Source organism: Pan paniscus, chromosome 17, assembly GCF_029289425.2.
Source record: "Pan paniscus chromosome 17, NHGRI_mPanPan1-v2.0_pri, whole genome shotgun sequence".
NCBI classification, from domain to species: Eukaryota; Metazoa; Chordata; class Mammalia; order Primates; family Hominidae; genus Pan; species Pan paniscus.
This window is the reverse complement of record NC_073266.2, coordinates 64,361,758-64,389,112: the sequence shown is the minus strand read 5'-3', so window position 1 is coordinate 64,389,112 and position 27,355 is coordinate 64,361,758. Positions and strand designations below refer to the sequence as shown.

At 45.3% G+C, this 27,355-nt stretch overlaps 1 protein-coding gene and 1 pseudogene across 15 annotated transcripts in view; one reads left to right on the top strand and one right to left on the bottom strand.

The window, feature by feature from the left end:
* The window catches only part of KATNAL2 (katanin catalytic subunit A1 like 2), a 298,323-nt gene that overhangs the window by 248,481 nt on the left and 22,487 nt on the right, over window positions 1-27,355 (bottom strand). For 4 of the 15 annotated variants that reach the window (XM_024926388.4, XM_055102407.2, XM_057300394.1 and 1 more), the window contains exons 2-3: window positions 20,985-21,474; window positions 20,608-20,677 (exon numbers count right to left, since the gene is read on the bottom strand). In XM_024926388.4, the coding sequence (XP_024782156.2) occupies window positions 20,608-20,658 (51 nt within the window). In that variant the 5' untranslated portion in view covers window positions 20,659-20,677; window positions 20,985-21,474. Of the gene's footprint in view, window positions 1-20,335; window positions 22,011-27,355 lie in introns of those variants that run through there. The other 11 variants (XM_055102411.3, XM_055102412.3, XM_055102405.2 and 8 more) reach the window with 9 other exon arrangements.
* LOC134729228 (elongin-A3-like) lies at window positions 3,091-4,727 on the top strand (annotated as a pseudogene).

The window sequence follows — 27,355 nt, the reverse complement described above, 5'->3', positions numbered from 1 at the left end:
ACACGCACGCGCACACACACACACACACCATTAAGTAAACTTGGTTCTTAGGCGTTACCGACAGTGAGGGGTAGAGAGAGAAATAGAAAGACCTAAGCCGCAAGGCAAAACCCAGCAAGGGCAGCAGAAGAGATCAAAGTCCTGTGCCCTTGGCTGTCAGCAGAGTGGGTGCTGGGAAGCTTCTGGAAGCAGGCACCTGAGTGGATGCCGGTGCACGTGAAAAGAGGCCTTCAAGCCTGAAGAACACGTAAGGAGCCAGAACAGGGTGCCACAGAGATACTACCCTTAAGGAAGACAGAAAAGCATTCGTTCCGGGGAAGGGGACATAATCCAATCAAGCGACCCTGTGAAACTCAGACATGTCCGGGCACGGTGACTCACGCCTCTATTCCCATCGCTTTGGGAGGTGGAGGCCGGCGGACCCCCTGAGGTGCGGAGTTGCAGACCAGCCTGACCAGCATGAGGAAATCCGGTCTCTTCTAAAAAGACGAAACTCGGTTGGGCTTGCTGGCGAGCGCCTGTAATCCCAGCTACTCAGGGGGCTGAGACAGGAGAATCGCTTGAACCCGGGAGGCCGAGTTTGCAGTGAGCCCAGATCCCACCATTGCGCTCCAGCCTGGACATCAAAAGCCAAACTCCGTCTCAAATTAAAAACACAAAACCTCAGAAAAGCTTCCCCAGCAAGGGCCAGAGACAACGCCGGTCTCTATTTCTTGACAGCAATTCAAGAGAGAATCTCGGGTGGCTTGCAAAACTCACAAGAGAGCAGAATATCCTCCCCAAGGCAGAGAAGCCACACGCTCTTTCTGGAGGTGGAGTAGCCACCGATCACCGTGCAGCCCCTCCCCACTCCCAGCCAGAAACCCCAGCCCCTCGGAACCAAATCCACTGGCAACAACCTTTCTTCCTGGAAAACGTTTCCCCCGCCAAAATGGAAAACAAACATGATACAAGCAAACGCAACTCAAAACACAAACACAAGGAAACAATCCGAGCAAGCTCTAGCCCCTCATAGCTCATCGATGCCCCCACTGGCATGCTACTGAAAACAGCGGCTGCACCCATTAAACTCATTCATTACTGGAGAACGAGACAAACCTTAGCAGATCCCTGCTCCCACAGCGACAATCCCGCTCGAAAACACAGAAAGGAAACAACCCCCGCACAAAATATAAATCTACCCCAGATCGAATTCAGCATCAACCTAAGGATCCTGCTGTAACATTACTACACTGACCCAGGACAGCTCAATTCTCTTCCCACCTGTTTACAAGATAAACCTCATTCAGGGAGCTCTGGAAGCATCGCCAGTATTGCACTACGATCCTCTCCGTGAGGCAGCTGGAAGTCTGGAAACACAGCAAATTTATTTATTTCTCTACACAACATGGAGGGTAATTCTCAGAAAAGGCTTAACACCCGAATCCCCATTCCCCGATTCTCAGGCTATAACGATTATCTTTCTGCGGAAGAAACACACACACACACACACACACACACACACACACACACACACACACTGAGAGAGAGAGAGAGAGAGAGAGAAAGTCATGTGAGAATGTAAACATTAAGCGAAATCGCCGCTGACAGCAGAAACAATAGCCGATACCATAGACACTTCAAATGGTTCTGTTTTCCTCATTTGGACTGAAAGGTGAGAGTGGAACTCGGCTGCCCAAACCGTGGCACCAATATCAGCTGCAGGCCAGAGCAAGCCTTTCCGAGGAGATTTTAAACAACCGGTGGGAGCAAGATCCTGAAGCATTTCTTCCAAGATTGGTCACAGGAGATGAAACCTGGCTCTACCGGCAGGATCCTGAAGACCAAGCACGAAGCCATGGCTACCAAGAGGTGGCAGTGCTCCAGTTGAAGCTGCAGAGGAGCAGTCAAGAGCAGAGGTCATGGCAACCGTTGCGGGGGGGGGGGATGCTAGAGGGATTCTGCTGGTTGACTTTCTGCAGGGCCAAACCCTGATCACATCTGCTCGCTAGCAGAGCGTTTTCAGAAAGTTAGCCAAAGCTGGAGCGAAGAAGGTCCCCACCAGAGAGTTCTTCTCCACCACGACAGTGTTCCTGATCATGTCTTTCTTCGAACAACGGCAGCTGGGCAAGACTTGCCATGGGAAACCGTGAGGCGTCCACCTCACAGTCCTGATTTGGCGCCTGCTGACTTCTCTTTGTTTCCTTGTCTTGGAAAACCTGTAAGGGGCACCCAGTTTTCTTGAGTTAACAATGGAAAAGAGATTGCATGGAAATAGTTAAATTCCCAGGACCCTGGGGGCTTTAGGGATGGGCTAGACGGCGGGGAAAAGACACCGCTTCCAGAAGGGTCTTGATGTTCATGGAGCCGAGGTTGAGGAGTAAAATACGCCTTTTTCCTCTTTCTCCCTTAATCCCACTTTTCTACCAATGTTTCCAAGTCCCCTCACACAACGTCAATCCCAGGTAAAGAGCTGTCATCCTCTGTTGGTTCCTCTTCCTACGATTCTGTCTTGCGGTGTTGTTATTTTCGCTTTTACTCCCAAGAAGATTCTCTCTGCGTCTTTTGGAATCCACAGATGTGGAAGCTGGGAACATGGAGGGCCAACGGTAGAACTCAGTGGGGTGTGTCCAGGCTGCAATTAACCTAATGAACCTGCGGGGCACAGCAGTCCATCTGGCATGGACCGTCCCGATTGGCTGCATTGGGCTGAAGGAATGAATTCCTATCGGGGCGGGGCAGCCCAGGGGCCCAGGGGGTCAGGGCTTGAGCCCTGGGTGGGCCCGGGACTGGCTATATAAGGCCGGGCTCTGGCAGCGGAGCTTCACTCCGCCTTGGACGGCGCACCGCACAGGTCACTCCAGGCTGCGGCTGCACATCCCGAGGAACAGAAGCGGGCCTGCTCAGCTGTCTGCAAGGACCGGCGTTCCAGACCAAGTGGCCCGCTGCTCCGAGGACCCAGCTCGCTCCAGGCTGTGACTCCACATCCCGAGGTCGCTGCCTGGCGACTGGGCAGCGAGGACCGGCCATCCCACACTGCCTGTGCCGCCGCCCCGAGCTCGGACAGAGCCGCGACGGCGAGGACAGCGACGCCTGCACAGCTCTGGCGAGATGGCGGCAGGGTCCATTACGCTGTGCGCAGTGGAGAAGCTGCAGGTGCGTCTGGCCACTAAGACGGACCCGAAAAAGCTAGAGAAATATTAGCAGAAACTCTCTGCCTTGCCCATGACGGCAGACATCCTGGCGGAGACTGGATACAGAAAGACGGTGAAGCGCCTGCGGAAGCACCAGCACGTGGGCGACTTTGCCAGAGACTTGCCGGCCTGGTGGAAGAAGCTGGTGCTCGTGGACCGAAACACCGGGCCTGACCCACAGGACCCTGAGGAGAGCGCTTCCCGACAGCGCTTCGGGGAGGCTCTTCAGGACCGAGAAAAGGCCTGGGGCTTCCTAGAAAACGCGACGGCCCCCAGGAGCCCATCTCACAGCCCTGAGCACAGACGGACAGCCCGCAGAACACCACCGGGGCAACAGAGACCTCACCCGAGGTCTCCCAGTCGCGAGTCCAGAGCCGAGAGAAAGCGCCCCAGAATGGCCCCAGCTGATTCCGGCCCCCATCGGGACCCTCCAACGCGCACCGCTCCCCTCCCGATGCCCGAGGGCCCTGAGCCCGTTGTGCCCGGGGAGCAACCCGGAAGAGGCCACGCTCACGCCGCTCAGGGTGGGCCTCCGCCGGGTCAAGGCTGCCAGGGCCAACCCCAGGGGGAAGCGGTGGGGAGCCACAGCAAGGGGCACAAATCGTCCCGAGGGGCTTCGGCTCAGAAATCGCCTCCTGTCCAGGAAAGCCAGTCAGAGAGGCTGCAGGCGGCCGTCGCTGATTCCGCCGGCCGAAAACGGTGCCCAGCCATGCCTTCTCAGAGCTCTGGGACCCCTCAGAGGCCTGGATGCAGGCCAACTACGATCTGCTGTCCGCTTTTGAGGCCATGACCTCCCAGGCAAACCCAGAAGCACTCTCCGCGCCAACGCTCCAGGAGGAAGCTGCTTTCCCTGGACACAGAGTGAACGCTAAGATGCCGGTGTACTCGGGCTCCAAGCCTGCCTGCCAGCTCCAGGTGCCGACGCTGCGCCAGCAGTGCCTCCGGGTGCCTAGGAACAATCCGGACGCCCTCGGCGACGTGGAAGGGGTCCCCTACTCGGTTCCTGAACCCGTTCTGGAAGGGTGGACGCCCGATCAGCTCTACTGCACAGAGAAAGAGAATCCCGCCCTCGCTCGAGAGACAGATGAATTATGGAGGATTCATTGTCTCCGGGACTTCAAGGAAGAAAAGCCACAGGAGCACGAGTCTTGGCGGGAGCTGTACCTGCGGCTTCGGGACGCCCGAGAGCAGCGGCTGCGAGTAGTGACCACGAAAATCCGATCCGCACGTGAAAACAAACCTAGTGGCCGACAGACAAAGATGATCTGTTTCAACTCTGTGGCCAAGACGCCTTATGATGCTTCCAGGAGGGAAGAGAAGTCTGCAGGAGCCGCGGACCCCGGAAATGGAGAGATCCAGCCAGCCCCCAAGCCCACAGGAAGCAGCCAGGCTCCCTCCGGACTCGGGGACGGCGACGGCGGCAGCATTAGCGGCGGCAGCAGCAATCAGCACGCGGCGCCCGCGGACAAAACCCGAAAACAGGCTGCCAAGAAAGTGGCCCCGCTGATGGCCAAGGCAATTCGAGACTACAAGGGAAGATTCTCCCGACGATAAACTCAGGACTTGCCTTACACATAAAATCTGGGGGGAGGAGGGCCAATGCAAAGTCAATGCGGGTTGGGGAACGAAACTTCCGACGGACACCAGAACCCTTGGCTTGGTGCAAAGTTCAGCCTCCCAATCCTGCAGGTGTCAAGTGCTGGCCCTGCGATTTTTGCCTCCCACACCTAGCCACTGCCTCCCTGCTTGGAGGACACCTCAGAATTCAGAAGATATTGTGAACGCATTCGGATCAATTCTACTTTGTTGGTTCACTGATCGTCTTTTAAATAACGCCCTAGTTGCAATCACAAATCAGGTACAAGATGTGAGATTCCCTTTTGTCTTTATTCCTTTCTTTTGAAATCATCCAGTACATAAGGAAGGACTTCTTAGACACAAACTCTCAATCCATCGGTTGACACTGATAACTCCGACTACGCAAAATGTTTTGTTGCTGTTGGTGTTTTCTGTTAGAGAAAAGGCCGGACATGATCCTGTAATCGTCAGCCATCCTCCTCTGGGAGGCCGAGGAAAGCAGATCGCTGCAGCCCAGGAGGTGGAGAACAGGCTGGGCCAAACGGAGAAACCCCGTCTCCACAAAAGATACCAAAATGAGCCCGGCGTGGTGGCACCGCCCCTGTGGTCCCAGATTCTTAGAGGGCTGAGCCAAAATCCTATTTGCTCAAGTGGCTGAAAATAGTGTCAGCAGCCTATGCATTTCCTCATGTTATATTTTTGGAAGGACTAACATACGAGACCAGTAGACTTAGAAAGGAAAAAAGTTAATGCCTGAAGATAACTGTAGCTCCTTCTGCAGCCTCCCAGAAGTTCAAATGTCTAGCTCTTAAAAACTTATATCCTTAGTAGCAAACCCCCATCTACATTCTCAATCATATCATACGGTTGCAGGCCCTCCTAAAAATAATCACTGACAAAACTGGCAGTGTTTTGACTGTTTTTATCTAGCAGAAAGCCCAAATAAAAAATGCCATTTATCAAAATAGACTGGCCTTGGACTATTTTCTCTCACCTGAATAACGGGTCTGTGAAAAATTCAACTTGACCAATTGCTGTCTGCAAATAGATTTTCAAAAATTGGTGGTCAAAAATATGGTCAGGGATGTGACAAAGTTGGCACATATGACTGTATAGGTTTGGCAGAGGTTTAATCCTATGTCTGTATTTGAAAAATGTCTTTCAGCTACGGGAGAATTTAAAACCCTCATTGTAAGTTTATTGCTAGTAATAGGAAGTTGCTTGCTCTTCCCCTGTGTATTACCCTTGCTCCTACAAATGATAAAAGTTTTTGTTGCTACCTTTGTTCATCAGAAAACTTCAACACAAGTGTATTACATGAATCACTGTCACTCTGTCATGTACAGAGACTTAAAAACTGATGATGAAAGTGAGAACTCCCCATAATAAGTGAGATTCTCTACAGGGGAAATGAGGTGGGGACCACCACTTCTCCTGCTACCCACCCCCACCCCCACCGCCCCTGCCACCTTGCCTAGTTTTTAAGACGTGAGGAAGGGGAGAAAGCGAAAAGTTAAAAGGAAACAAAAGTAAGAGAAATAGCCAGATGGCCTGGAGCCACCACCTGGTCCTTGTAGTTAAAGAAAAAAATTAAAAAATCTACCCCTGACCTAAACTACTTGTGTTATCTGTAAATTCCAGACATTGTATGAGGAAGCATTGCAAAACTTTCTGTTGTGTTAGCTAATGCATGTAGCCCTTAGTTATGTCCCCCATGTTTGCTTGATCTATCATGACCCTTTAACGTGGTCCCCTTAGTGTTGTAAGCCCTTTAAAGGGCCAATAATTTCTTTTTTAGGGAGCTCAGTTCTTAAGACGCAAGTCTGCTGACACTCCCAGCCAAATAAAGCCACTTCCTTCTTTAACCCGGTGTCTGAGGGGTTTTGTCCGCGTCTCGTCCCTCTACAGTTTAGTTACTTGCAAATCAGTTTCTTCATATCAGAGCTTGTTGTTAAGCTTTGTTAGGTAAGGGATATCTAAAGTAGCCTTTATTCTAGGCTGTGCCTGGCTTTGCTTACTCTTATGCATAGCCTTTCTTGGAGCTCTACTAAATGCTCTTCTGTCCCACAAGATTTCTCCACTTAAGTCAGTCACAATGCAAATGTCTCTAAATGTTATGAGAGCAGCTTCATATGTTTTTCCTCTATGTATGTGCAGCTCAGTATTCAGCCAAAAATCAATAATTGTGGAGCTCTTTTTTTGCATCGCTCCTCCTCTCTGAAACTCTTCCCTCCCAGTTCTAAGCAACTCAGTCTTCCCAAACTCCAATCTCTATTGCTTCATCTTAGCAAAACTGCTGTGCATTTTTTTATTTTTTTGAAGTTTCGCTCTTGGGTTGCCCAGGCTGGAGTGCAATGGAGCAATCTCGGTTCACTATAACCTCCAATCCCCCCCAGTTCAAGCAATTAGCCTCCCGAGTAGCTGGCATTACAGGTGCCCACCACCATGCCCAGCTAATTTTTTATATTTTTAGTAGAGATGGGGTTTCACCATGTTGGTGAGATTAGTCTCAAATGCCTGACCTTCAGGTGATCCACCTACCTGGGCCTCCCAAAGTGCTGGGATTATAGGCATGAGCCACAGTGCCCAGCCGCTTTTTGGGGGTTCTCCTTCCAGAACAAGAATCTAGTTATTGCTTCCAAATAGAAGGCCTTCTCTCATAATTACGTTGTCCAAAAATCACATAATCCAATGCTTGAAAAGAGTTTACTCATATATTTAGTCCAGTTTTCCAGTTTCTTACAGGAGACCTGGTCTGGTGCCAATTATGCCATCTCAGTTGAAAGTAGAAGGTCATATCAATTTTTTAAAATGTTTATAGGATGTATTTGGGTGGTGAAATTTATACTTTGGGTATTTAAAATTAAAACCTGGCCAGGTGTGGTGGCTCACACCTGTAATCTCAGCATTTTGGGAGGCCGAGGCGGGCAGATCACTTGAGGTCAGGAGTTTGAGGCCAGCCTGGCCAACATGGTGAAACTCCATCTCTACTAAAAAATACAAAAATTAGCTGGGCATGGTGGTGGACGCCTGTAATCTCAGCTACTCAGGAGGCTGAGATAGGAGAAAAACTTGAACCTGGGAGGCGGAGGTTGCAGTGAGCGAAGGTTTTGCTACTGTACTCCAGCCTGGGTGACAAAGAGGGACTCTGTCTCCAAAAAAAATTAAATTAAAAGTAAAACCTAACAAACATTATTTTTACAAAAGAAAGCAAGTATGTTTTCACACAAAACATGAAATACACAAATTTATGTCTGTATATTCTCAGTTAGTTTTTTTTAAAAAAAAGGTTCCAAGAGTACTAATGTGGCATTAGCAACATGTTCCAGGTTGTCTAATTAGTCTCTCTTTTTTGGTCCAAGTATAAGAAGAAAGTGGTTCAATAGCAGCCACAGCATTTTAAGAGATGCCCACGGGGCTGTAGCAGTGGTCAGAATTGAAGGGGTTAATCTTCCTTGTATATGAGCGGAACAGAGCACTTAAAACGTAAGAGTTATTTAAAATTCAGCTTAGCTTTATGGTTATTTAGAGTTTGTTTAATTAGTGTTTAGAACTGCACATTTTTTATAGCTATTGGTATTTCAATAGATGCTTAAATGTTTGAACATTTGAAGTTTAATAAGCTTCAGTTATTTGAAGAAAAGCACTGATGTAATTAAATTTTCAATTACTCTTTTTTTAGGAGCCCATGCGATTAATAAAAACTAAGGCATTTTAACAACACTCATTTTAAAAACTAGTCAATGACCTTATTAATTAGCTAACACAGTCGATATTTTGTAATATAAAAGGTTCACCAAGGCAGAGTAGCAACTTTTGAAAAGTACGTATAATGACACATGAGAATAAACAAACATGACTTTGTTTTAGGATTCTTTTGCGCATACACATGAATGTGTGGATCAATTCCAGTTTTCCAAAAACCATTATCGTGCATTGACTCTAATTATTTTTTTGTTTGTTTTTAATTGTGCAGCCAAATTAAAAACAATGACATAATTCTTTGGCCTTAGAGCATTATAGAGGATTCTTACATTCAGGTTAAGAAAAAGAAAGTGGCAGAGATATACAGATTACGTATAGTCTTATTTGTATTAAACACTAAATTTAAAACGGAGTTGGAGAAAAAATCTCTATTTCATATCTTTGCTACCAAAAGATCACCAGCAGCATCAGAAATAAAACATAGAAGCTTGTGATACAAATCTGTGTTAGTCACAGCTCTCCAGACAGGCAGAACAAATTATACAAACATGCATATACACGCACACGCATGCACATGTGTATGTATAAATATATGTGTGTATTTTTTACTAGATTTATTATTTACTAGATTATTTTGTACTAGATTATTTATTATTTACTAGATTTATTATAGGGAATTTATAATTATAAGGATTTATTATTATAACGCTCATGTGATTATAGAAGCTGACAAGTCCCAAGATCTGCAGTCAACAAGCTGGAGACCCAGAAGAGCCAATGATATAGTTTCAGTCCAAGTCTGAAGGCCCCCGAACCAGGAGAGTAGATGGTGTGGTTCTAATCTAAAAGTGGCCAGACTCAAGACTCAGGAAAAGCCAATATTTCAGTTTGAGTCCAAATGCAGAAAAAAAAAACAAAACACTGTCCCAGTTTAAAGACAGTCAGAAAGTAGGAATTCCCTCTTACATGTGGGAGGGTCAGTCTTTTATTCTACTCAGACCTTTGACTGATTGGATGAGGCCAATCCACATTAAAGAGGGCAATCTGGCCAGGTGCGGTGGCTCACACCTGTAATCCCAGCACTTTGGGAGGCTGAGGCAGATGGATCACGAGGTCAGGAGATGGAGACCATCCTGGCCAATATGATGAAACCCCGTCTCTACTAAAAATACAATAATTAGGCTGGGCGCGGTGGCTCACGCCTGTATTCTCAGCACTTTGGGAGGCCGAGGCCGGCGGATCACCTGAGGTCGGGAGTTTGAGACCAGCCTGACCAACATGGAGAAACCCTGTCTCTACTAAAAATACAAAATTAGCCAGGCGTGATGGCACATGCCTGTAATCCCAGATACTTGGGAGGCTGAGGCAAGAGAATCGCTTGAACCTGGGAGGCAGAGGTTTCAGTGAGCAGAGATCGTGCCATTGCACTCCAGCCTGGGCAACAAGAGTGAAACTCTGTCTCAAAAAAAATAAAATAAAAAAAAAAAAAGGGCCAGGCACGGTGGTTCACGCCTGTAATCCCAGCACTTTGGGAGGCCAAGGCGGGCGGATCACGAGTTCAGTAGATGGAGACCGTCCTGGCTAACACGGTGAAACACCGTCTCTACTAAAAATACAAAAAATTAGCCGGGCGAGGTGGCGGGCGCCTGTAGTCCCAGCTACTCGGGAGGCTGAGGCAGGAGAATGGTGTGAACCCTGGGGGGCAGAGCCTGCAGTGAGCCGAGATCGCGCCACTGCACTCCAGCCTGGGCGACAGCGAGACTCCGTCTCAAAAAAAAAAAAAAAAAAAAAAGAAGAGGGCAATCTGCTTTTCTCAATCTACTGATTCAAACGTTGGTCTCACCCCAAAACACCTTCACAGACAGTCAAGGATAATGTTGACCAAATGCCTGGGCACCCCAACGCGCAGTCAAGTTGACACATAAAATTAACTGGCAAAGCAGTCCCACTCCAAAACTTCTGGATCAGAATATGAATTTTCTTTTTCTTTTCTTTTTTTTTTTTGTTTTTGTTTTTTTTTTGAGACGGAGTTTCGCTCTTGTGTCCCAGGCTGAATGGCATGATCTTGGCTCACGGCAAACTCCACCTCCCAGGTTCAACCAATTCTCTTGTCTCAGCCTCCCAAATAGCTGGGATTACAGGTGCATGCCACCACGCCTGGCTAATTTTTGTATTTGTAGTAGAGATGGGGTTTCATCATATTGGTCAGGATGGTCTGGAACTCCTGACCTCAGGTGATCTGCCTGCCTCAGCCTCCCAAAGTGCTGGGATTACAGGCATGAGCCACCACGCCCGGACTCAGCATATGAATTTTCAAAACCTCCCAGGTGTTTAATGTGCACACTAAAGACTGAGAAGCTCTGCAAAAGCATGATCAATTTGCTAGTCAGAAAAGAAACTTGCCAGAGTTCTTGCTGTTAAGGAGCCTACAGTCTACTGGGATGGGGGGGAAGAAAGCAACCAGTAAACATTCAAATATAATTTCCTGGGATAAGAATGGTGTGGTGATATCTACTCCCTGAATCAAGAAGGGACACTTTATTAAATTGGTAAAGGGGCTGGTCAGAAAAGACAAATTTAGATCCTAAAGAACAAGAATTTAAGGGGCAGAGAGAGAGCAGCTCATCAAGGAGACCAGAAAGAAATGTAGGAAACAAAGAGACAGTAGTGTCATGAAAACCAAGAGAAAATGGCCTTTCTAAAAATAATCAGTAGTGTTAGTGTCACTAATCCCATTTAGGCAAATCTCAAAACACCAGTACCATGTTGTACAGAAAGCAGGCACTAAATTGCGTTTATCGTATGAGTTAATGAATAAATGCATATTTGCCTTACTGTTAATCAGGTGAAAACCAAGATATAAATTCAAAAGCATCTAATACCCACTCTCATGCTCAGCCACCAGACCCTACAATATCCAAAGAAATAACCATATTGAAAACTAAATTTGAATATATAAACATGTGTGACAAATGCCTAGCTTGAAATCAATTTTAAAAATATTTTAGATATGAATCATATGTTAGTCAATTTTTTAAATATTCACTTCTCTGAAACCAACCTCTGCAAGAGCAACTAGTAGGATTCTTTGTACCCAGTAGGCACTCAATAAATATCTAAATAAAAAGTGTTCTTGATATCACTTATCTCTGCTCCCTCCCAAAGCCTTATTAAAATGATGATAAAGGAATAAAAAATCTATGACCCAAACCAGGCAAGGTGGCTCACACCTGTAATCCTAGCACTGTGGAAGGCTGAAGTGGGAGGATTGTGTGAGGACAGGAGTTCAAGACTGGCCTGAGCAACATAAGGAGACCCCCATCTCTACAAAAAATTTAAAAATTAGCCGGGAATAGTGGTGCATGCCTGTGGCCCCAGCTACTCTAGAGGCTGAAGCAGGAGGGTAGATTGAGCCCAAGGCTGCAGTGAGCCTTGATGGCGCCAATGCATTCCAGCCTGGGCAAAACGGTGAGACTCTGTTTCCAAACAAACACAGAAAGAAAGAATGAAAGAAATAAAGAAGGAAGGAAGGAAGGAAGGAAGAAAGAGTCAGGCGTGGTAGCTCACGCCTGTAATTCCAGCACTTTGGGGGGCCAAGGCAGACGGATCACCTGAGGTCAGGAGTTCAAGACCAGCCCGACCAACATGAAGAAACCCCGTCTCTACTTAAAAAAAAAAAATACAAAATTAGCCAGGCGTGGTGGCGCATGCCTGTAATCCCAGTTACTTGGGAGGCTGAGGCAGGAGAATCACTTGAACCTGGGAGGCAGAAGTTGCGGTGAGCTGAGATTGTGCCATTGCACTCCAGCCTGGGCAACAAGAGAGAAACTTTGTCTCAAAAAAAAAAAAAAGGAAAGACAGAGAGAGAGAGAAAGAAAAAGAGAGAGGAAAGAAAGAAAGAGAAAGAAAGAAAGAAAGAAAGAAAGAAAGAAAGAAAGAAAGAGAGGGAAAGAAAGAAAGACGGAAGGAAGGAAGGGAGGGAGGGAGGGAGGAAGGGAGGGAGGGAGGAAATTGACACAGGGGAAGCAAATGCATAAACACCAGCTGACTTAAAGCAAAGAAAGCCAAAAGCAAAGAAAACCAAAAATAGAGAAAACCAACACCTACAGGGAAAGAAGCCAATAAGAAGCAGAGGCCAGGCACAGTGGCTCATGTCTATAATCCCAGCACTTTGGGAGGCCGAGGCAGGTGGATCACTTGAGGTCAGGAGCTCAAGACCAGCCTGGTCAACATGTTGAAACCCTCTCTACCAAAAATAAAAATAAAATACGAAAATTAGCCAGGTGTGGTGGCATACGCCTGTAGTCCCAGCTACTCTGGAGGCTGAGGTGGGAGAATTGCTTAAACCCAGGAGGCAGAGGTTGCAGTGAGCTGAAATTGCGCCTTTGTACTCCAGCCTGGGTGACAATCAAGTCAGACTTCTTTTGTCTCAAAAAAACCCAAAAAACAAAAGAAGACGCCAGGCGCGGGGGCTCACACCTGTAATCCCAGCACTCTGGGAGGCCAAGGTGGGCAGATCACGAGGTCAAGAAATCAAGACCATCCTGGCCAACATGGTGAAACCCTGTCTGTACTAAAACTAGAAAAATTAGCTTGGCATGGTGGCACACACCTGTAGTCCCAGCTACTCAGGAGACTGAGACAGGAGAATCGCTTGAACATGGGAGGCAGAGGTTGCAGTCAGCCGAGATCATGCCACCCTGGTAACAGAGCAAGACTCCATCTCAGGAAAAAAAAAAAAAAAAAAAAAGACGAAGAAGAAGAAGAAGAAGGAGAAGAAAACATATAACAGAACCCTAGAAAGTTACAGGAATGGGGACACCAGGTTCCTCTGGAGTCATCAGGCACCTCCAAGGGCAGAAGTGAGGTATAAAGAGCATGCTGAACAGGGTATTGCAGATTCCCTCCCCTTCTCCAATCAGGTTACAATTCCTCCCCTACCCAGGCAGAAGACGGGACTACCAGGACTACCAGGACTACCTGGACTACCTGAAGAAAGGGATAATTCAGTGGAAGTGTATATACTGAAGAGAGAGGTGAAACCGCACCTTCCATTCCCTGCTTTTACCCCCACAAAGTCTTCCTCTGTTCTCTCCAACACTGCTGGCAACCAAACTTATTTTGCCCTTATTCCCTGAAGGAGAGCATAGAAATGGAAGGCCTCAGAAAAAAGACCTACACATAACTGACATTTGGCATCCCCCAATGAAAAGGGCCCTGGTACCTGATTATCCTACAGAAAAACTGTCTTTGTGAGACAAGCCTCCTCTAAAACACAAAAATTCTAATTAAATTTTAGGTGTCTCATTTTTTATATCTTTTTTTTTTTTTGAGACAGGGTCTCCATGTGTCGCCTAGGTTGGAGTACAGTGGTGTGATCACGGCTCACTGCAGCCTCAACCTGCCGGTCCCAAGTGATCTTCCCACTTTAGCCCTCCAGGTAGCTGGGACCACCAGCACTTGTCACCATGCCCAGTTCATTTTGCTTATTTTTTGTTGAAATGAGGTCTAACTATGTTGCCCAGGCTGGTCTCAAACTCCTGGACTTAAGCACCCCTCCCACCTCTAACACAGGGGTGGTGCCACCATGCCCAGCTTTCTATTTTTAGTAGACACAGGGTTTCATCACGTTGCCCAGGCTGGTCTCGACCTCTGGCCTCAAGCGCTCCGCCTGCCTTGGCCTCCCAAAGTGTTGGCATTAGTGGTGTGAGCCACTATGCCCAGCCTAGGTGACTCATTCTTAAAAATAAATGGACAACCCTGTATCACTGACTTTTGAGGAAAATATCCCACATGAAAGACAAAACCACAAATTAAAAAATACAAAAAGGAACATAAGGGGAAACAGAGAAAATGTTAGAAGAAAGAAAGAAAAAGAAAAGGAGGAAGGTGCCGGGAGCGGTGGCTCACGCCTGTAATCCCAGCACTTTGGGAAGCTGAGGCGGGCAGATGACGAGGTCATGAGATCGAGACCATCCTGGCTAACACGGTGAAACCCCGTCTCTACTAAAACTTAAAAAAATTAGCCGGGCATGGTGGCACATGCCTGTAGTCCCAGTTACTCAGGAGGCTGAGTCAGGAGAATCGGTTGAACCTGAGAGGCAGAGGTTGCAGTGAGCCGAGATCGTGCCACTGTACTCCAGCCTCGGCAACAGAGCGAGACTCCGCCTCAAAAAAAAAAAAAAAAAAAAGAAGAAGGAAGGAAGCAGGGAGGGAGGGAGGGAAGGAAACAAAGAGAAGGGAGGAAGGAAACAAAAGAAAGAAAAAGAAAGGCAGGCAGGAAGGAAAGGAAAACCTCCTCAGAGAGATGAAAGAAAGCATGACATCTTGCAAGAACAGGATACAGTGAAAAAGGAACATTCAACCATCAATAAAAAACATACCTGGGCCAGGGGCAGTGGCTCACGCCTGTAATCCCAATACTTCAGAAGGCTGAGGCAGGTGGATCATGAGGTCAGGAGTTCGAGATCAGCCTGACCAATATGGTTAAACTTCCGTCTCTACTAAAAATACAAAAGTTAGCCGGGTGTGGTGGTACGCACCTAGAGTCCCAGCTACTCGGGAGGCTGAGACAGGAGAATCGCTTGAACCCGGGAGGCGGAGGTTGCAGTGAGCTGAGATCGCACCATTGCACTCCCGCCTGGGTGACAGAGTGAGACTCCATCTCAAAAAAAAAAAAAAAAAAAACCATACCTGCAGGCTGAGTGCAATGGCTCATGCCTATAATCCCAGCACTTCAGCAGGCCTAGGTGGTGGGTGGGGGAAGATCACTTGAGGCCAGGGGTTTGAAACCAGCCTGTGCAACATAGTGAGATCCCTGTCTCTACAAAAAATAAAAAAATTTAACCAGGTGTGGTGGTGCACATTTGTAGTCCCAGCTACTTGGGATGCTGAGGTGGGAGGATCATTTGTGCCCAAGAACTCAAGGCTGCAATGAGCTAAATCATGCCAATGCACTCCAGCCTGGGAGAGACTTTGTCTGTCTCTAAAAAAGAAAGAAAGAAACTGGGGCCTAGCATGGTGGCTCATGCCTGTAATCCCAGCACTTTGGGAGGTCAAGGCGGGTGGAGCACTTGAGGCCAGGAGGTTGAGACCAGCCTGGGCAACGTGGTGAAACCCCATGTCTACTAAAAATAGAAAGTTAGCCGGGCATGGTGGCGCACCCCTGTAATCCTAACTACTTGGGAGGCTGAGGCCTGGGAATAATAGCTTGAACCCGGGAGGTGGAGGTTACAGTGAGCCAAGGTCGGGCCACTGCTGACAGAGCAAGACCCTGCGCAAAATAATTAATTAATTAATTTAAAAAGTAATGGAGCAATGCCTTCTCAATTGAGATGAAATCAGTCCCAACCTAGAGTATTAACCTCAGCCAAATCACCAATCAAGGTGAGAGGAGAAGTTTCATAGATACTTTGTTTCCAAAACTTTACCTCCCATATATCTTTTCTCAGATAGTTATTCGTTGATATGTTTCACTACAAGAGGGATATAGGGCAAGAAGGGGAAGACATGGAGCCCAGGAAGCAGGATTTCTAACACAGGGAAGGGAGGAAGGGATTTCCTAGGAAAAAAAAAAAGCTGTATAGTAAGCCCAAAGAGCAATGAGTTGACACAGCAGGAGAATCTCAGAGATCCAGAAAAGATACCACCCAGTAAAAAAAAAAAAAAAAAATCAGACTTAGAAATTACCTGATTAGCTTCCCCACATTGAGAATTTTACAGTTCTGTTGGAAAGTCTAGGAAGGAAGTGGTATCAAATATACAGAAAAGTAAACCAAAGAAGAATGCATTGGTTAATATATGATTGAGTCTTGTCCCAAAAGTTAAATAAAATATAAAATATAACCAAAGTGCACTGTATGGCTCAGCTCTAAATAGTATTTATGCAATCGGATTAATATTAATACTGAAAATTGATTTAATGAAAATTATGATAGAATTTCTCTCCGTGTTGAGAGAATGAGGGAAGGGAAATACATACTGATGGTGGGAGGAGGCCAGGGACAGGGAGAAGTAGAAGGGAGTTCAGTGCTCATCTTCATAAAAGTGAGTCGACTATAACTGAGAATGAAAAATCAAGCTTCAGGAATATGAACATCGCCAGGCACGGTGGCTCACGCCTGTAATCCCAGCACTTTGGGAGGCCGAGGCAGGCAGATCACCTGAGGTTGGGAGTTCGAGACCAGCCCGGCCAACATGGAGAAACTCCGTCTCTACTAAAAATACAAAATTAGCTGGGTGTGGTGGTGGGCGCCTGTAGCCCCAGCTACTCAGGAGGCTGAGGCAGGAGAATCGCTTGAACCCAGGAGGTGGAGGTAGTGGTGAGCCGAGATCACACCATTGCACTCTAGCCTGGGCATCAAGAGTGAAACTCTGTCTCAAAAAAAGAAAAAGAGTATAAACATGTTATTTTGAAGAAGCTGCTACAAGTCGAAGCAGTTGCTTCTGGGGAGCAGTAATTAAGTAAGGGCCAGTTGAGGTGAAGCAGGAGACTCGGTTTTTTTCAAATTTTGTTGAACTATTATAATTTTAAGTGATGTGCTGCCATTACTTTGTTAAAAATTAAAAACTGAAAATATATTTGTAAATAAATAATTTGAAACAACAAAAATAAACCAAATACAAAGAAAATATTCTGAAAATCCCAATACAGTAGATGATGTAGGTAATCAGAATGTCTTGTGGACGTGCAGTCCTCTTTATATCTAACACACTGGATCACATCCCCTCCTCCAGCTTCTCCAGATCCCTACTCAGCACAATTCCTTGCACATAGACCCCAAGAGATCAAACCATCAGTGAGCATACCTAAATATTGCTCTTAGCGCCATCTAGGGACTAAAACAAAAAATAAGGCTTGAGTTCCTGCCTTGCTTTCAAGTTCCAAGAAATTTATATTATCTGTTACATGCAAGCAACAGATGACAATATAATTAATCCAATTAAATACTAAATTTATGGCATAAATGCTACGGAGTTGTCAGACGTTAGATTAGGGAGAATGTGGCTGGAGCACTGAGAGGCAACACAGAAAATGGAGAGGAAAAGCATGGAGGCAGAGGTTGGGCTTTATTGCAGTGCTTTGTAGGTCTTGTCAAGATTTGGAGGGTTTATCCCAAGTGTAATGGAAAGGCATTAAAAGGATCCCATTAAAAGAGTGGCACTATTTTAAGAAAATCACCCTGATCATTGGATGAAGGTTGAACTGAAGAGAGGCAAAAACCAACGGGTAATAGCTAAGATGCTATTAATGTGGTTCCAGTGACAGGGCATGGAGGTTTAGATCAGGAGGTGGATGTGAATATATGGATTATTAAAGATACAATATAGTAGAATCAATAAGATTTGCAGATGTCTTCTTCTTGTAGAGGACAGAGGAGAGGGACTAGGAGAAAGAAGGAGCTAAGGATAACCCCCAGAATTACGATTTGAGCAATCGGATGAATAGTGGTTTCACTGGGGTGGCTTCCCCTATGGAGAAAGACTGGGAAAGGTACAGGTTTTAGAGAGGACATTTAAAAGTTAAGCATTAAGCCAGACACGAAGGCTCACGCTTGTAATCCGAGGACTTTGGGAGGCCAAGGCAGGCTGATCACTTGAGCCCAGGAGTTTGAGACCAGCCCAGGCAACATGGTGAAACTCTACAAAAAATACAAAATTTAACCACGTGTGATGGTACATGCCTGTGGTTCCAGCTACTTGGGAGGTTGAGGTGGGGGAATCACCTGAGCCTGGGAGATGGAGGTTGCAGTGAGCTGAGATCACACCACTGCATTCCAGCCTGGGTGACAGAATAAGACCCTGTTGAAGAAAAGAAGAAGGAGAAGGAGAAAAGGAAAAGGAGAAGGAGGAGAAGTAGTTAGGCATTAAACAAGTTAAGATGCAAGGCACAGTGGCTCATGCCTATAATTCCAGCACTGTGGGAGGCCGAGGTGGGAGGATCACTTGAGCCTAGGAGTTCAAGACCAGCCTGGACAACATGGCAAAACCCATCTCTACTAAATATACAGAAAAATTAGCCGGGCATGGTGTTGCATGCCTGTAGTTCCCGCTACTTGAAAGGCTGAGGCAGGAGGATCCCTTGAGCAGGGTGAGACTACAGTGAGCCATGATCGCACCACTGCACTCCAGCCTGAATGACAGAGTGAAACCCTGTCTCAAACACACACACACACACACACACACACAATGCAGATACTTGCAACACCCCAGTAGATATGTCAAGTAATCAGTTGATCCATTGTCCTACCCATATTTTATCTTCTGGATCATTGGTCTGGGGCTTAACAAAGAAGTCCAGTTGAGGTAGGTTGGGGGAGTTTTTGGTATATAGATAGTATTAGAAGTTTGGCCGAGCATGGTGGCTCATGCTTGTAATCCCAGCACTTTGGGAGGCCAAGGCAGGCGGATCACCTGAGGTCAGGAGTTCAAGACCTGCCTGACCAACATGGAGAAACCCCATCTCTACTAAAACAAACAAACAAACAAATTAGCTGGGCATGGTGGCACATGCCTGTAATCCCAGGTACTCGGGAGGCTGAGGCAGGAGAATCGCTTGAAACCAGGAGGCAGAGGTTGCGGTGAGCCGAGATCACACCATTGCACTCCAGCCTGGGCAACAAGAGCAAAACTCCGACTCAAAAAAAAAAAGAAGAAGAAGTCGGCCAGGCATGGTGGTTCATGCCTGTTATCCTAGCACTTTGGGAGGCTGAGGGGGGAAGATTGCCTGAGCTCAAAAGTTCGAGACCAAACTGGGCAACATGGTGAAACCCTGTCTCTACTAAAAATACAAAAAGTTAGCTGGGCATGGTGGCGCATAACTGTAGTCCCAGCTACTCGGGAGGCTGAGGCAGGAAAATCACTTGAACCCGGCAGGTGGAGGCTGCAGTGAGCTGAGATCATGCCACTGCACTCCAGCCTGGGCGACAGAGCAAGACTCTGTCTCCAAAAAGATAAATTTTTAAAAGATAGTACTAGAAGTCATGAAAATATATGAGAACGTTTACGGCTGTGTTTTTCAAACGTAGAGTTCATGCTTAAAGTGCAAGTTTCAAGAAATCATCCCAGGGGGTTTCTGATTCAGTGTCTTCATGAGGCCCAAGAATCTGCTCTATTAAAGGGTAACCCAAAAGATTCTGAGGCAGGTAGTTCATGCTCAGATTAAAACAGGCTTAAGTACAATCTGGAGGTGAGGAATTAGCAACAACATGTGTAGCCAACCTTTTCTAGAAGATGGAGAGAAATAAACAGAGGCTGGTAACCATAATGGGTATGAAGCCAGAGGGTTAACTTTTTGTGTATCATTAGTTTTTAAAAGGTAGGAGATACTAGAGCTGTGGTTCATAACCTTGGCTACACACTGTAATCACCTGTTGAGCTTTCTAAAAACACTGATGCATAGAACTCATCCCAAGCCAGTAATTCTGAACCTCTAGGAATGAGATCCAGGTAGAAGTATTTTTTAACTTTATTTTTATTTTTCCTTCCCCCCGCCCCCACGTTGTTTTTATCTCCCCAGTGCCTGGCAGACAAATGTGTCCTCAATTCATGTTCATCGCTGTGGAAAGAATTGCTGGCCAGTAGCAGGTGATACAGACCACGGTAAACCACTTAATGTATTGTAGAGCCCACGTAATCTTCGTGTGAAAAAGATTACAGTCCAATTCCCTGACTTTCAGATGGAGGAACTGAAGCCCAAGAGGGGAATTAAATGCCTAAGATCTCTCGCCTTAGTGATGGCAAATGAGGATCAGAAGCCAATATTCTAACTAACTCCCAGGTCAATGTTTTCCTGTCTTTCAACAATCTAATTTTGACCACTCCCCAAATCCATTCACCCAATCAAGATCCAGAGTCTAATAACACCTCCCCGTCAATACCTCATTTCCTCAATCAGGAACCGACGCTGCCGTCCCTTTCATCCGACCCGTTGTCACCCCCAAACCCGCCTGTGTCTCATTTATTTTTCCCTCCATCACGGCTGCAAGCCCAGCCCGGGATTTAACCACATCGGCTGAGCGCCTCTCACTGCGTTTGCGCTTCTCTAGTAGCGGACTCTGTCGCCATAGCAATCGGAGACTCGGAATCGTCCCGCAGCAACAGTAGGAGAGGGGTTCTTGGTATAATCATTTTGTATATATGCGTTCCTTACCGCTTCCCGCGCCTGATGCGTGAATTTCAGGGTCTGGTAGGAAAGCTCCATCAGACACTGTGCTAGGACCCTAGAGAAGGGAGGAAAGGAGTCAGTTACCGGGCTGACCGGTCGATCCAAGGAACCTGACGCTTAACCAGCCCGCCCCTTTCCGGATTGGCTAGAGCCCAGACACGCCCGCCAATCGCTGGCCACAGAAGGATTCTTTAACATGCCAATCAATGTTAGACCATGCATGTTTAATCCAGAGTGTTTGCATGACACTGGCCAATGAAGAGATCGAAGAGGGAAGATTGTTAGAGCATAGGGCGGGCTTTGCAATTGTTTTGGTTTTCTTAATTCGTTTCTAAAATACAAGCTGACCCAGGGCCATGTACCATAATATTTGTCCTTTATTTCAGCAGTTGTTCAGGTCTTTGCAACCCAATGCTTCTATACCCAAGACTATATTTTGACGTCCCGTCTTCTCCTCCCTGGATTAGGGTAAAGGTTTGGAAATCTATTCTGCTTTTCTTTGAAATTCTCTGTGCATGGTCTATCTAGACTGGATGAATCTGCTGTGGACACTTTGGTTGTCAAGAGCCTTCTGGGATGCAAACTGTGCATCACCAAACTTCCCCTTCTCCTCCAATTCCTTTCACATGAGACCTGTTCTCATTAGACGTGGAAAAACATGGACGTGTTTTCCTCTGCTCTATTTTTTTCATGCGTTAACTAGTCTGTTTCTTCAATGTCTTTCCCTTCTGTCTCTCTTGCTGTGAATCCTATTCCAAATTATCCCTTCATCATTATCTTCGGTCTTCTTCATCCATTTCTTCTTCATCCATTTCTCCCTTCAGGATACAAAAATATTCAAGTTTCCTCAATCTACAAAAAAAAAAAAAGTTCTCGTAAGTGTTGAACTGAATCACCTTTCTCCCATTCAGGGCAAGCTTTCTGAAAGGACTAGCTATACTCTTCCTCATTTCCTCACCTTCCACCCATTTCTCAACACATTCTGGTCCTGCTCCTTTGAAGCAGTTCTTGCCAGAGTCGTCAATAACTTCCTAATTGGGAAATCCGATTACAGATTATTTAATATTCTTTATCTTATTCCAACTTGGCACCATGTGAAATTGTTGACCACTTTCTAATTAATAACCATAACTGTAATTTATTAAACATCTACAGCACCAATGTACTATGCGATTTACTTGGCTATCTAATATAATCCTAACACAACATGGAGAAGTTATTAATGCCCCAATTTGCAGTTATGCAAACAGGCCCAAAAAGCCAAATTATTAATAAGTAGTTCTAGATAGAGTTAGGATGCAAACCTGTTTCCTGACTGAAGCCAGTGCTCTTTTCACTATGCCTTGCTTCCACCCTTCCTGTCCAGTCTCACCTCTAATTCCCACCTGGATACAGGCAACCCCACTCTAACACAAGCGAACTGCTTACAATGCTTGTGAACGACTAATGAGTAGTTTATTTGGCTTGGAGGACCACTCTCACCCCTGCTGCATAAGAAAAGTCTATATTGCCTGCTAAGACAGCTCAAATGTCACCTTCTAGGATAACTCAATGGCGTTTTCTTCTAACAATCACTATACTTAACCTAGGCGAAGCTTAGGCAGAGAACAAATTAGTTCCTGATTCCACAACATACTTTTCATACTGCACTTATCACATTGTTTTGTTGACATATGGTTTTCAAAAAGTTAAAAATGTGATTCTTTGATATGAATGAACGCCTGTCAATGATTTTGCCTAACTCATTAATGAGGGAGCCAATAAGATGGTAAAGCTGGTTTAAAGAGCATTATAAGGAACTGAATATTTACAGACATTTTTAGAAAACAATGTTAGTATAGTGTCCCTTAGCATCTACTGGAAACTGGTTCTATGGTTCCCACTGATACCAAAGTTGGGGATCCTTATATGAAATGTCATGCTACTTGCATGTAAGTACGCACATCATCCTGTACACTTTATTTATTTATTTATTTATTTTTTGAGACAGACTCTTGCTCTGTTGCCCAGGCTGGAGTGCAGTGGCACGATCTTGGTTCACTGCAACCTCCGCCTCCCGGATTCAAGCAATTCTCTGCCTCAGTCTCCTGAGTAGCTGGGATTACAAGCGCATGCCACCATGCCCAGCTAATTTCCATATACTTTATTTTTTATTTTTATTTATTTAGTTATTTTGAGACGAAGTCTCGCTCTGTTGCTCAGCCTGGAGTGCAGTGGCATGATCTCGGCTCACTACAACCTCTGCCTTCCTAGTTAAAGCGATTCTCCTGCCTCAGCCTCCTGAGTAGCTGGGATTACAGGCACCTACCACCACATCCAGCTAATTGTTGTATTTTTAGTACATGTGGGGTTTCACCATGTTGGCCAGGCTGGTCTCGAACTCCTGACCTCAAGTGATCCACCCCCACCCCTTGGCCTCCCAAAGTGCTGGGATTACAGGTGTGAACCGCTGCTCCCAACCCATCCCGTATACTTGAAAACATCTCTAGATCGCTGTAATACCAAATACAATGTAAACTCTGTGTTAATACTCATTATACCGAGTTTTTTATTTATATTAATTTTTATTGTTGTACTACTTATTTTTAATATTTTCAATTCTTTGTTGGTTGAATCCCCAGATGCCAAACCCATGGGTACAGAAGGCCAACTTTATAAGACTGCTAGGTTAGATACAAAACTTGTTAATGTCTTACAAGGCAATGAAACTATAACCTTTGAAATTGTCTTTTCTAAGGGACACAAATCTGTTAGTTAACATTTTGCTACAGAAATATTTTCAAAGAGCTTCTTCCTCTGGCCATATCAAGTAACTAGTACTGGACTAGACCTGCTACTCTAAACAACTAGAAAACTAGACCACTACACAACAAACCAGACAAGATAAATGAGAAATAGTTTTTGCAAATAAGACAATAGGCATCACAGAACTGAGATACAAGAGGGAAGAAAAACAATTAAGGTGAGCCCTACAATCATGCTAGATCTCTGTGTGGAAGTCCTTTTTGGACTTTAGTACAGGAAGAAGGAACAAAAATAGAGCATGTTAGCTTCACTAAGTTGAGAGGTAGAAGTTTGGGGATGCTAAATCAGGTTAAACTTGCAGGACAAATTGTTAACAGAAAGGAGTCCTGATGCAGACCCCAAAAGAGGGTTCTTAAATCTTGCACAAGGAAGAATTCAGGATGACTCCATAAAGTGAAAGCAAGTTTATTAGGAAAGTAAAGGAATGGCTACTCCATAGGCAGGGCAGCCCTGATGGCTGCTGGTTGCCCATTTTTTGGTTATTTCTTGATGATATGCTAAACAGGGGGTGGATTATTCATGCCTCCCCTTTTTAGACCATATTGGGTAACTTCCTAACATTGTCATGGCATTTGTAAACTGTCATGGTGCTAGTGGGAGTGTAGCAGTGAGGATGACCAGAGGTCACTCTCATCGCCATCTTGGTTTTGGTGGATTTTGGCCAGCTTCTTTACTGCAACCTGTTTTATCAGCAAGGTCTTTATGTTCTGTATCTTGTGCTGACCTCCTATCTCATCCTGTGACTTAGAGTGCCTTAACCTTCTGAGAATGCAGCCCAGTAGGTCTCAGCCTCATTTTACCCAGCTTCTATTCAAGATTGAGTTGCTGTAGTTCAAATGCCTGACAAAATTACTGGAAAAGAATGAGTACACAGAAAAAAAATTCTAGAAATTTGTATAGGAGTCTCCTTGGGTCTTTGGATGGATTCTAACTTGTGTGTGCCAAGGATGAGAGTCTATGAGACCATACACATCAAAAAACGCAGAAAGAACAACTTCCGGAGTGCTGCAAGTAGAAAAATTACCATTACTCTCACAGGCCTGAGAGAAATTCACAGTTGGAGTAGTCAGAGTACTACTCCAAACCCTGTTGGCCAAACCCTGACAAGGTTTAAAACAAACCTCAAAAGGATAGAGTTGATCTGCAAGTAACTTATCTGCCTGACAATATAAAACCCGGCATTCTTTAAAGGAAGAAAACAAAATTTAGGTACTCAACAACATCTTATTCACAATATCCAACATCCAACCGAAATTGCTAGATATGCAAAAAAAAAAAATTACAAAAGCAGAATAATGTGACCAATGAACAGGAGAAAAATAAATCATTAGAATCATATCCAGGAATTACAGAGATGATAGAATAGCAGACAAGGACTTTAAAATAACTATTATTGTAGTCAAGAAAGGAAAACTATGAGCATAATGAGGAGACAGATAGAAGATATTATAATAGAACAAAATGAACTTTTGTTTGTTTGTTTGTTTGAGATGGAGTCTTGCTCTGTTGCCAGGCTGGAGTCTGGAGTGCAGTGGTGCAATCTCAGCTCACTGCAACCTCCACCTCCAAGGTTTAAGTTATTCCCCTGCCTCAGCCTCCCAAGTAGCTGGGATTACAGGCATGCACCACCACGCCCGGCTAATTTTTGTATTTTAGTAGAGACAGGGTTTCTCCATGTTGGCCAAGATGGTCTCAATCTCCTGACCTCGTGATCCGCCCACCTCGGCCTCCCAAAGTGTTGGGATTACAGGCGTGAGCCACCATGCCTGACCCAAAATGAACTTCTGAAATTAAAAATTTACTGGATGAGCTTAACAGCTGATTAGAATTGCAGAAAAAGGATTAGTGAACTTGGTAATGTAACAGCAGAAACTATACAAGGTGAAATATATGGAGAACAAAAGGCTGTATTAGATATGAGTTCTAAATTTCTTTTCAAAGAATGTGTCAGTATCTTCAATTATTTGCCTTCTACTTTTAAACTTAACTTCCTCATAGAGCAACCTTTTTCGATTACCTACTCCACCCTGACTCATTCCGATTACCTGATACCTGCTCTGCCCTGACTCCCGCCAAAGCACTCACCCTTTAATTTAAATTAGCCAATCAGAATTAGTTTAGCCTGTGCCCTGTAACCCTAGCTGGTAGGGAACGACACAGCAACAGGCGCACCCCTTCCCTTCCCCTCCCCTGTCCAAGTGTGCACTCACTATTGCTCCATCTGTAAGGGTAGGCACCCTTCTATAGAAGTAACTTGCCTTGCTGAGAATTAAAAAGAAAATTTTATATTCGAGTGCTATTCCTTTTGCCACACCAAAACTTTATGTGTAACAGTTGGAAAACAAGAATAAACAGAGCCTTTTTAGGATAATATTAGGCATTCTAATGTGTGCAAAATTGACTCCAAAATGGAAGAAAGCAGCACTTTTTTTGAAGAAATTATTTACACACCTATAGTCCCAACTACTCAACAGGAGTGAGACCCTGTCTCAAAAAAGAGAAACAAAATTATACTATTAGGTGGATACAAAAATAGAGCTCAAGCCTACCATTTGTTTCTCAAGGCACATTATTTTTATTTTTATTTTTTGCTTTTCCTCCCCACCCCTCCCCACCTCCAAGGCACATTATTTTTTAAAGTATTGAAAAAATATAATCCAATTTTAGTTGGAGAAAACCAATTATTCCACTTATTCTTTCTGTGACAGCAAGGATGTTTTGTAAGGTGATTTCTGAATGGGCTTTTGTTTGTTTGTTTTTTGTTTTTTGAGATGGAGTCTGGCTTTGTTGCCCAGGTTGGCATGCAGTGGCATGATCTCGGCTCAGCGCAACCCCCACCTCCTGGGATCAAGCGATTCCCCTGCCTCAGCAGCCCCCCTACCCCTACCCCCAGTAGCTGGGATTACAGGTGCTTGCCATCTCACCTGACTAATTTTTGTATTTTTATTAGAGATGGGGTTTCACCATGTTGGCCAAGCTGGTTTCAAACTCCTCACCCCAGGTAATCCACCCGCTTTGGCATCCCAAAATGCTGGGATTCTGAGTGTTTTTTAATCATAAGTTTTTTTGTTTGTTTGTTTTTGGAGACAAGGTCTTGCTCTCTCAGGCTGGAGTGCAGTGGCACCATCACAATAGCTCACTGCAGCCTGGAACTCCTGGGTTCAAGTGATCCTCCCACCTCAGCCTCCCAACTATCTGGGACTATAGGAGTATGCCACCATACACAGGTAATTTTTAAATTTTTCTGTAGAGCAGGAGTCCAGCTATGTTAGCCAGGCTGATGTCAAACTCCTGGCCTCAAGTGATTGTCCCAACTCGGCCTCCCAAAATGCTGGGATTATGGCTAATCATAAGCTTTTTGTTTTATTAACTCTGTTCAAATCATACATTAATTCATCAAACCCTTTCTCTCCTCGTCCCCTCCCTACCTTGGAATTCTGTCTTCATAGCCTCATTTATGTCAAACTGTCTTCAGCAGAGCTTCTCTAGGCATGCAAGATTGAGAGGGAGTTTTGAAGAATGACAAGAAATGGGCCTGCCTAACTGCAAACCTTGTGACAGTCAACTACAAGCCATCTCTGAATATATATTGTTAAAACTCCATTTTTCTATGTTTCTAAAAAATGTATCCTGTCATTCTTTAAACACTGTCAACTCTGTCAAAGAGAGAGAGAGCGTTTTAATCACACAGACATTCTGTGTTGGTATATATCCTCTCTGCCAAAGATTGTTGGAATGTAAGACTAAAGAGCTTTTATTGGATCTTATCCACAAACAGAGTGAAATCTGGTTTTTGCCCCATCACTGTGTTATTTTCTAATTTACCCTGAATGGTATCACAATGTTGGCCCTGTCTTCCCAACTTCATCTCTACTGCAGTCCTATTACTGGCCTTCCTGTAGCCCCACATAACAGTTCAGAGCTCTGC